The following is an 11,683-nucleotide window of genomic DNA, read 5'->3' as shown; positions in this document are numbered from 1 at the left end:
GGCCACTGCACTCCAGTCTGGGCGACAGAGTGAGACTCCAACTCAGAAAAAAAAAAAGGTATTTTAAAATTAAGGCATGTTACATAGTTTTTTTTTCTTTTTCTTTCTAAAGATGTAATACTGTTGCACACTTAATATACCACAGTATAGTATAAACATAACTTTTATATACACTGGGGAATCAAAAGCGTTTTTTGTGACTCGCTTTATTGTGATGTTCACTTTACTGTGGTGTTCTTGAACCAAAACTACAATGTTTTTGAGGTATAAATGTAAAACAAGATTTGTTTAAACAATTCTTGCTGGTTGCAGTGACTCACGTCTGTAATCCCAACACTCCGGGAGGTAGAAACAGGAGAATCACTTGAGCCCAGGTGTTCGAGACCAACCTAGGCAACGTAGTGAGACCTCATCTCTACAAAAAATCGAAAACATTAGCCAAGTGTGGTGGTGCAGGCCTGTAGTCCCAGCTACTGAGGAGGCTGACCTAGGAGGATTGCTTGAGCCCAGGAGTTGGAGGCTACAGTGAACCATGATCGTGTCAGCACTCCAGCCTGGGCAACAGAGTGAAATGCTTACTAAAAAAAAAAAAAAGGAATTCTTATGAACTTTTTTTCTCATTATTATTTTCACCTTAGCAATATTCTGGAAGTCGTGGAGTAGTAGTAATAGAGCTATTTCTTGAATATTCCTTATAATGGCAGTGTAGTAATCGTTGTGCGGAGATAATCATAATTTATTTAAACTGTTTTATATTGATGGTTGTTTGGGTTGTTCCAGTCTTCTGCTAATACAGATAATGCTTCAGTGAATAACTATGTACATATCTTTTTGTATTTTTGCCAGTGATGTTTTGAGATCTATGACTAAAAGTGAGTTTGCTGGGTTAGAAAATAAATCTCTATGTGACGTTGCTGGATATCACTATTAATATATTAGAGTTTTCCCTACAACTTTGCTGACTACCTAAATCTGACTTTTCTGTTTTTTTCTGTAATGAATGAAGTTGAGCATCTTTTCAGGTGGTTAAGGATAGTTGCATTCCTTTTTTTGTTTACTGTCTCCTTTAGATCTATTTCATTTTTGAAAATGTATCTTTGACCTTTTTACTTTTAGATATTTGCAGTATTTAGGTCTTTATGATATAAGTTGCAGATTCTCCCAGTTACTACCCACAGACATCACTTGTTTTTTAACTTTGCTCTTCTTTTTTTTTTGAGTTGGAGTCTCACTCTGTCGCCCAGACTGGAGTGCAGTGGCCGCTCCTGGCCACCGCAGCCTCGACCTGGCGATCCTTCCGCCTCAGCTTTCCCAGTAGCTGGAATTACAGGTGCACGCTACCACGCCCGGTTGATTTTTTTATTTATTGTAGAGATGAGGTCTCACCTGCCCAGGTGGGTCTCGAACCCACTGGCTCAGGCAATCGACTCACCTTAGCCTCCCAAAGGCGCGGAATTACAGGCTGAGCCACCGAGCCCGGCTAACTTTGCTCTTCTTTGAGGAGTTCTCACTGACTGAGTTATGTACAAGGAGTTTGGGAAGAACAGGTGGGTAAAGGAATTGGGGCATAAAAATTCACAGAGGTTTTTGTGGGAGTGATAGACTGGATTTTAATAGATCACAAGGAGGTTGGATTTTTAATGGTGATTGGTGGAAACAGGAATATAAAATAGACTGGATTTAGTCGTATCGTTGTTGGTGGGTTGGGAGCCTTGGGCTGACAATAAAGTCCTAAAGATACAATGTATTGGTGATGGAGAGAGTTTAGGCAAGGCAACCAGCTGGTACAGCATGCCTCTGGTACTGTGATTATAGTTACCTGATGGCCCTTTTATGGCTCTTGGTGGATGGGTTACTCAGGAAAGAGTAGTTCCCAGCTGGCCGATAGTGATTTCTGTCATGACTTAATCCATTGTCTTGTGACTGTAGTTAGATTGGTGCATTAAGTGTCTTGATTTAATTGGACTTTCTATTAAAAAATATAATTATAACTTTGCCTTTCTATAGAATATATGTTTAGTGACTGTTTACCTAAATAAGTTTTTGTTTTGTTTTGTTTCAGGCTACAGACAAGAGAAAAGCTTTAGAAGAAACCAAAGCCTATACAACCCAATCTCTAGCTAGTGTTGCTTATCAAATAAATGCATTGGCCAACAATGTACTCCAATTGCTGGACATCCAAGCCTCTCAGCTTCGGAGAATGGAGTCTTCCGTCAATCATATCTCACAGGTAACAGCTTGTAAAAAGCTTCACATTCAATTTAATTAAATGGCAGCATATGTCAAAGAAATAGAGCGCCTGGATATATAGATTTCTTACTCATCCTCTTACTGATTGTAGTCATTGTCACTTTTAGCTTCAGTTTTGAATTCAGTAAGCCTACTGTTTTTCTTTTAGTCTTTTAAATATTGCAGTAAAATAAAAGTAATATAAAATTGACCATTTAAATAATTTTTAAGTGCATAGTTCAGTGGCATTAAGTACATTCACGTTGTAGCTCTCATCAATATCCTACTCTTCTAAGAACTTTCTGAGGTAAAATTAATAGAACATAAAGCATATAGTATTTATACATTTTGACAACATAGATACCCATGATACCGTCAGCACATTCACAATAATGAACAACCCCAGTCCCAGAATTTCTTCATGCTCCTTTGTAAACCCTTTTCCTCATTTCTTGTCCTCAGACTTTCTGGCTCTGTAGATTGGTTTACGTTTTCTAGAATTTCACATAAATGGAATTATATACTATATGCTATTTTTTTTTTTTTTGGTCTGATTTCTTTTACTCTGTACAGTTATTTTAAGAGTCATTCATGTTGTTAAAATAGGTTACTCTTTTTTATTGATATAGTTTCTATTGTTATGCGTTTTGTTATTTGTTCACATGTTGATGAAAATCTGGATTGTTGCGAATAAAACTATGAACATTTGTGTACAGATCCTTGTATGGTCATATTTTATTTCTTTTGGGTAATACTGAGTGGACTGGATAGGTCACATGGTAGATATCTGTTTAACTTTACAGAAATGCCAAATTGCTTCTCTTTTATTTTATTTATTTATTTATGTATTTATTTATTTTGAGTTGGAGTCTCACTCTGTTGCCCAGACTGGAGTGCAGTGGCTGCTCTTGGCCACCGCAGCCTCGACCTGCTGGGCTCGAGCGATCCTTCCGCTCAGCCTTCCAAGTAGCTGGAACTACAGGCGCGTGCTACCACGCCTGGCTAATTTTTTGATTTATTGTAGAGGTGAGGTCTCACCAAGTTGCCCAGGCGGGTCTCGAACCCGCGGGCTCAGGCAATCCACTCACCTCAGCCTCCCAAGGTGTGGGATTATAGGCTGAGCCACCGAGCCCAGCTATCTCTTTTATTTTTTTAATAAGCAAATTCCTTGCCTGTCAAATGATTTTTCATGGTGGTTCTACCACCTATTCTTAGTTTGCTGAGTTATCAGAAATAGATGATGGATTTTGTCAGATGCTTTTTTTGCATTTGTTGAAATGATCATACTTTTTTTGAGTCTGTTAACATGGTAAACTACATTAAATTTTATTTATTTATTTAGTTTTTTAGTCAGAGTCTCACTCTTTGCTCAGGCTGCAGTGCAGTGGCATGATTATGACTTATTACAGCCTCTACCTCCTGGGCTCAGATGATCCTCCTACCTCAGCCTCCTGAGTAACTTGAGCTAAAGGTGTGTACCACCACACTCAGCTAATTTTTTTATTTTTTATTTTTTTGGATAAAGGTGAGGTCTCACTATGTTTCCCAGGCTGGTCTTGAACTCCTGGGCTCAAGGAATCTTCCTGCCTCTCCCTCCCACAGTGCTGGGATTACAGGTGTGAACCATTGCGTCTGGCCTTTTTTTTTTCAGTTAAACTGAATTTGCTTTCCTAGTATAAACCTACTGGACTATGTTGCATTATCATTTTTATGGGTTGTTGTTAGATATATTTTGCTAGAATTTTGTTAGGAATTTTTGCTTCTGTTATTGGTCTTTGGCTTTTTTGTTTTTTCTTGTAATACCTTTATCTGTTTTTGGTGTCAGTGTAATGCTGGTTTCATTGACTGTATTGGTCAGTGTTCCATCAGGACTTGGAGTTTTTTGGTGGAAATGTTTTTTAACTACATATTTAATATCTTTAGTAGATATAGGCCTATTTTGTTTATGTTTAGGAGAATTTAGCCATTTCTCCTAAGTTGTTGGATTTATTTGTGTAAAACTGTCCATAACTATCCCTTATTTTTAAAAAAATATTTGTAGGATCTGTAGTGTTTCACATTACTCATTCCTGATATTGGTAATTGATGTCGTCTGTCTTTTTAAACTAATTATAGCTAGTGTGTCAATTTCATTGCTTTTCTTAAAAAATATCATTTAGTTTTATTAATTTTCTGTTTTCTGTTGCATTGATTTCCATTCTGATCTTTATTATTTATTTTTCTTTTGCTCACCTTGTAATTAATTTGCTCTTATTTTATATTTCATTTAGGCGAAAGCTAAGGTCATTGACTTTAAATCCTTTATCTTACATAGATATTTATGTATATAAATTGTACTCTACACGGTGTCTTAGCTATACTCGTAAATTTAGATATGTTGTGTTTTCATCTTCATTAAGCTCAAAATAATTTCCAATTCTCCTTTTAATTTTTCTGACCAAGGTGTTATTTGGAATTGTATTATTTAGTTGCCAAATATTTGGGAGTTTTGCAAAGGTTTTTTTGCTATTGATTTCTAATTTAATTTCATAGTGGTCAGAGAAATATATTTTACATGATTTTAAAAAAAATAAATAATTACTTTTGTTTTTTCCAGCTGTATAGAGGTATATTTGACAAATAAAATCGTACATATTTAAGATTTACAATGTGATATTTTGTATGCATCTACATTGTGCAGTGCCTTTATCAAGCTAACATATGTATCACTTTACATAGCTTTTTTAAAATTGTGGTGAGAACATTTAGCAACATAGCTTTTTTTAAATTGTGGTGAGCATTTAGCAAATTAAAAAAAATTTTTTTTTTTCTTTTCTTTCTTTCTTTTTTTTTTTGGTAGAGAAAGGGTTTAGCTTCTGTTGACCAGGCTAGTCTCAAATTCCTGGCCTCAAGCAGTCCTCCCACTTTGTCCTCCCCAAGTGTTGGGTTTACAGGCATGAGTCACCACACCTGGACAGCAAATTTCAAGTATGCAGCACTATATTATTAACTATAGTTACCATGCTGTCCATTAGCTCTCCAGAACTTGTTCATCCTGCATAACTGGAACTTTGTACCCTCTGACCAACAATTCCCCATTTCCCTTACCCTTCTGTCTCTGACAGTCACCATTTTACTCTCTGCTTCTATGAGTTTGACTTCTTTAGATTCCACATCTGAAAAAGTGAGGTAATTCAACATTTGTCTCTCTGGGCCTGACTTATTTCACTTAGCATAATGTCCTTCAGGTTCATCTATTGTGTCATGTTGCAAGTAACAACATTTACTTCTTTATTAAAGGCTGAATAATAGTCCATTTAAATAAATATATATGTATATACACCCTACTCCTTCATATTTTCTCTATTTATTCATTGATAGATACCTCGGTTCTGTGTCTCGGCTTTTGTGAATAATAGTTTATATGATTTGAGTCCTATCAAATTTATTGAGAATTATTGTATAACTAAGAATAGTCTATCTTAGTAATGTTTTGTGTGTATTTGAGAAGAATGTGTATTTTGCTGTGATTGGATGGAATATCTGTAATCTAATTAGGTAAAGTTCGTTGATAATGTGGTTCAATTCTTTTGTATCTTTACTGATTCTGTCTACTTGTTTTATTATTTATTGAGGAAGATAAATTGAAATCTCCAACTATAATTTTGGAGTAGTCTGTTTTTCTTTGCAATTTTATCTTTTTTTGTTTTATGTATTTTAAAGTGATATTATTAGATACATAAATGCTTAGGCTTGTACTGTCCTCTTGATGAGTTGACTCCTATATCATTGTGAAAAGATTCCTTTTACTTTCGGTACTATTCTTTTTTCAGAAATCTGCTTTGTCTGATATGAATATAGCTGTTCCAACTTTCTCTTTATCCTCTTTCCACCTTCTTGTGGATTGAGTGATTTTTAAATGATTACTTTTTATTTCCTTTTCTTTTTTGGCTGATTTGCTATATGACTCTTTGTTCTGTTTTTCATTCTCTCTCTTTCTTTTGTTTGTCCGTGTTTGCCTTAGGGCTTCTGGTAAATATCTTTAACATCATGAAGGTAGTCTTTTATATTACTTCATAAGTGTATTAAGACTTTGCAGTAGTTTATTCTATTTCTCTCTTGCCTTTGTGCTATTGATGTCATGCATTTTCTTTCCATGTATGTTTTAAACCCCACAATGCTTTGTTCTTATTTTTAAAAGCAACCAGTGTTTAATATTAAATATGAGGAAATAATTCTTTCATATTTATCCATAGTTACTATTTCTGATCAGAAAATATACATTAGATGATTTACATTCTTGTCTATTTATTGGGAATTGTGTTATAACCCAGAGAATTCTTGTGGTCTTAATTCTTCTGGTATTGTTCAACATGAAATACTGTGCTGGTGATGAATTCTTTCAGCTTTTGTATGTCTGAAATAGACTTTTGCTTTTCCTCCCCTTTTCATTTTTGTGATAAGACATACATAAGATAAAATTTACCATTTAACCATTTTTAAATGTACAGTTCAGTGGCATTAAGTAATTTACTTTGTTTTGCAATATCACCACCATCCATCTTCAGAACTTTTTTCATCTTCTTGAATTAAAACTCTATATCTGTTAAGCACTAAGTATCTACCCACCACCACCTCCCAACCCTTGGTAACCACAGTTCTACTTTCTGTCTCCATGAATTTGACTACCATAGATAGCTCATTTAAGTGGAATTATACAAATACAAGTATTTGTTCTTTTGTGACATGCTTATTTCACTTAGCATAATGTCCTCAAGGTTCATTCATTTGTGACATATGTTGGAATTTTCTTCCTTTTTAAGGATGAATAATATTCCATTATATGTATATGCTGAATTTTTAAAAATTCATTTCACCTTTTGGCTATTGTGAATAATGTTATTATTTACCTAGGTATACAAATAACTGTTGGAGATCCTTTTAAAATTCTTTTGGGTATATACCAAAAGTAGAATTACTGGATCCTGGAATAATTCTGTGTTTAAATTTTTTGAGTAGCCACCATACTGAATTTTTTTTGAATTTTCTTTCTTTTTATTTTTTAAGGAACAGGGTCTTGGTATGTTGCCTAGGCTGGTCTCCATCTCTTGGGCTCAAGCAGTCCTCTCACCTCAGCCTCCTGAGTAACTGGAACTACAGACATTTGCCATCACGCCTGGCCTATTTTCATGTTTTGTGGTATCCTATCACTTTTTTTTAGCATTTAGAACAAACTGATAAAGACTGGCTCTTTGCTAAAATAATTTTCCTTATAGAATAGAATCTAATATAAAGTGATTGATCCTGGATCTTGAGGTACTTGTACAGTAATTGCCAAATGATTGGTTTGTAATAAATATTTATTGAATTAAAGAAATCTCTTCTGCAAAAGCTACTTAGGAAGTTTTTAATAGAACCTAGTTTTTAGTTAATTCGCAGACATGGATACAACCAGAGGATCACTGTATATTGAGAATATAGGCAGTCATTACTTTGCATGGTTGTTGGAGATTGTAAAAAATGACCCTGCAAGGGCAATCTTACTGATCAATGGATTAAATTATGATGAATCTGTGATCTTTTTTGTCGAAACATTAACTTTCTTACTTTTTGTTATAAATGAATGGTGAAATATGAAAAATAGTAAAGCTAACATGTAGTACTCTATAATGTAAAACATTAGAGACATTAAGAAATAAAGAGCTTTATTTCTTTGTTAGAAACATATTTTGAATAGTGCTTGCTGCCTTCTCATCATTTAAGTTGTGATGAAGCAGACATCTCTTTCTATACTTTGATGAATTGCCCTACTTTCTAAGTGTGGATCAGTTCTCAACATTTTATCCTTTGAGTTTTCAATGTTGTGAAATATCTCTGAGAGTTTCTTTAATGTGAAGTTTTTATGGACATCACTTTATCTGTAATGTCTTCTTTCTTTTCATCTCAACTACTTTGTTCATTTATGCTAATATGTTTGCTTTTACAGTGTGCTCTTGCTGCATATCTCAAGGTTTTTGAATGGTGGCAGTGTCAGCTTCACGATTCCTTCTATAAGCCCATTTGCATTCAATTTGAATTTCATCTCCAGTGCTGTTACTTTTCATGTCTTTGCTACACTTTCATCTTTGTTGGCCATTTCTCTTTCAGTTACCCATTTTTATAAAATGTCACAATGGCTAATCATTAGGGAACAAGGAGACAGCATGGTTATTTACTTTGTAGTCTGTGGGTGAGCTGAATAACAGATATTTGGTGACTATTCACCAGTAACTTTGAAACAGTGACATGATGGCCACCAGTTATAATACTCATCTATTTATGTGGTGACTTTTGGACTCACTGGGTAGTAGAGTTTGAACTTACATAATTACTCATAGTTCTTGTGGTAACTGAAATTTACGTTATGTTGTTGGGGGATTGGCGTTATTTAACTAAATTGTGGTAACTGAAATTCATGCATATCAGAACTGTATAAAGCAAGGACTGCCAGTATTTATATTTTTCTAATAAAAAAAATTTAAAAATTATTTTTCCTCTTTAATTGTGAATGTTCTCTGTGTTTTTCTATTCTGTTAAAGCTTACTGAATTCAATTCTCATCTATGGAAGATATTTTAATTCATTCAGATATAGAGTTATTTTAGTAGATTTAAAGATAAAGTTCCCTATTGTTTGACTTACTGAGAGTCATGGAAAAAAAAGTTTAAAGTGACTAAATAAAATGAGGCTTTTCATCTGTAGATTACATTGAGTTACTTAGAACTCTTTTTCTCCCCCCCAGAGATGACCTGTTTTCCATGTACTTCGTTCTAATTAATTACTTAGAACTTCAAAATGCAACTTAAATCTCCTTGACTAAATTCACTTACAAATGAATAGACTTTTGGGGGACATATATTCTTAATTAGGGAAGTAAAAGGAATATTTTTTTGCTAATCCAAATTATTTTTCAGGCATTACTTGAGTAAACTCAATATAGTGAAGAAAAAAAATTTTTGACTCTCCCAGAGCTGTATGTGGGATTTACCTCTATCTTCCCTTGTCTGTGGGGTCATACGTTTTAAGTTAAAATTTTGGCTTTATAATCTCTTAATATAACATAGATTATGTGCCAATTAGGACATAATCTTTTTTTTGAGTTGGAGGCTCACTCTGTTGCCCAGACTGGAGTGCAGTGGCTGCTCCCGGCCACCGCAGCCTCGACCTGCTGGGCTCTGGCGATCCTTCCACCTCAGCCTTTCAAGTAGCTGGAACTAAAGGCGTGCGCTACCACGCCCGGCTAGTTTTTTAAATTTATTGTAGAGCCAAGGTCTTGCCAAGTTGCCCGGGCGGGTCTTGAACCTGCGGGCTCAGGCAATCCTCTCGCCTCGGTCTCCCAAAGTGCTGGGATTACAGGCTGAGCTACCGAGCCCGGCCTGGACATAATCTTATAATTTAGAATTCAGAGCTTGTTCTGAGTATTCAGTTTTAAAAATTTTAAGCTAAAAACTAATGTTATCCACTTTTGTCAGTATATGAATAAAATAAATTTTTAATTATTGTGGGGAAGGATCACTTTCCTTTCAGTGTGGAGCTTTAAGCTTTTTGTTTCTGTGTTGTGTTTTATATTATTACCTTACCTCTTTTTTTCCATGTATTGGATTAATAGTTACCACATATTAATAGCTTTCTTTGGTGATGTACTTACTGACAAATCATTTATTTAACCTGTATTCACTTCTTATTTTGTAGGTATTTTAAAGAAATAGATTGTTAATAGTTATGTTTCTTATTATGACACAGTAGTTATCTAAAGGTGCCAATCACTTTTTCTGAAAAATACAGAAAGTAATATTAGGAGAAAGTTTGCAGCTGTTAAGATCTTCCAAATCACTAACTTGACTTTTTCACGATTAAAGTCTTTGTTTTGTAGAGTGCTTAGCATGTCCAATAGGATTTCCTTTTCCATTGGCAATTTTGGGCTTTCCTCAAATTATGGAATTTATAACTGAAAGGATATTAGGTCATTTTGGTTAGCCTCTGATTTTATAGTTCGTGACACGGATACCCAGAGAAATAAATGGTTGGACTAAAGTAGATAGCTAGGATACCATTAGAAATCAGAAACTGGGCATCTTGACTCATAGATGATATTTGTTTTCTCTTCTGTACCATAATGCCTCCTACTTATAACTGGAGTCTCTATATTTTAGGAGTTGGGTAAATCGCCCCATTCCTGGTTGGTCTAGCAAAACCTTATAAAACAAACCCTCAAAGTAACTGCCTCTTATAGGAGAGCATTTAGTTTTATATAGACAAACCTAGTTAGTACAGACAATGGGAAGGGAGGGTGGGTTCCTAGAATGGAAGCACTAACTGAATCAGTGCTGTGAGTTCTCAAATGTTTTGTTCTTAGGATCCTTTTACATCTTAATTTACTGAGGATCTGGAAGAGTTTTGGATTATGTGGGTAGATCTTTCCATATTTACCATATTAGAAATTAAGACAAATTTAAAAATACTTGTTTTTTAACAATACTTTTTTTTGTTTGTTTTTGAGACGAGGTCTCATTCTGTCACCCAGGTTGGAGTGCGGTGTTGCTACCATAGCTCACTGTAACCTTGAATTCCTAGGCTAAAGCAGTCCTCCCACCTCAGCCCCTGGAGTAGCTAGGACTGTGGCGTGCCACCAAGTCTGGCTTATTTTTTTCTCATTTTTTGTAGAGTCAGGGCTACTTAGGCTGGTTTTACACTCCACATCTGAAGCAGTTGCATGAGCCACTGTGCCTGGTTTTGTTAACTAATTTAACAATAAAATAACTCTATTGTAAGTTAATACAAATCATATTTTAATGAAAAAATGCTTGTTATCTCAAATAAATAAATTTGTGAGAAGAGTGGCATTGTTTTACATTTCTGCAAATCTCTTTTGTGTTTAATAGAAGATAACTGGATTCTCCTGTCTGCTTCTGCATTCAGTCTATTACGATTTGCTGTTTTGGTTGAATTATATAAAGAAAGTCTGGCTTCACACAAATATGTAGTTCGAAAAGACGGGATCTTGGGGGCTTCAGAGTCTTTAGTCCAAAGTTGGAGAACCATTGCTTTATGTGGTTGTTATAGTTTAGTTCCTATGGATGTACATTCTCTATTTTATGAGTATACTGGCTATCTAGCCCCTGTTTAAAAAAAAATAACCTAAATTGATAATGTATGTCCACTTGTAGTTTCTTTTGGCTCTTTGTCATGCAATTCTTGTTTTTTGTTTTTTGTTTTTTTTTTTGAGTTGAAGTCTCACTCTGTCACCCAGACTGGAGTGCAGTGGCCGCTCCCGGCCACCGCAGCCTTGACCTGCTGGGCTCCGGCGATCCTTCTGCCTCAGCCTTCCAAGTAGCTGGAACTACAGGCGCGCGCTACCACGCCCAGCTAATTTTTGATTTATTGTAGAGATGAGGTCTCGCCAAGTTGCCCAGGCGGGTCTCGAACCTGCAGGCTCG

At 35.2% G+C, this 11,683-nt stretch overlaps 1 protein-coding gene across 1 annotated transcript in view; it reads left to right on the top strand.

Moving 5' to 3' along the window:
• The window catches only part of ABI1 (abl interactor 1), a 77,465-nt gene that overhangs the window by 2,663 nt on the left and 63,119 nt on the right, over positions 1–11,683 (top strand). The window contains exon 2 of the mRNA XM_008070529.2: positions 2,063–2,230. Within this exon, the coding sequence (XP_008068720.2) occupies positions 2,063–2,230 (168 nt within the window). The remainder of the gene's footprint in view (positions 1–2,062; positions 2,231–11,683) is intronic.

The sequence above is a fragment of the Carlito syrichta genome, unplaced genomic scaffold (assembly GCF_000164805.1).
Source record: "Carlito syrichta isolate Samal-C Ts95f unplaced genomic scaffold, Tarsius_syrichta-2.0.1 Scaffold313477, whole genome shotgun sequence".
Classification (NCBI taxonomy): Eukaryota; Metazoa; Chordata; class Mammalia; order Primates; family Tarsiidae; genus Carlito; species Carlito syrichta.
The sequence above is the reverse complement of the archived record's forward strand: the minus strand, read 5'-3'. Positions and strand labels throughout refer to the sequence as shown.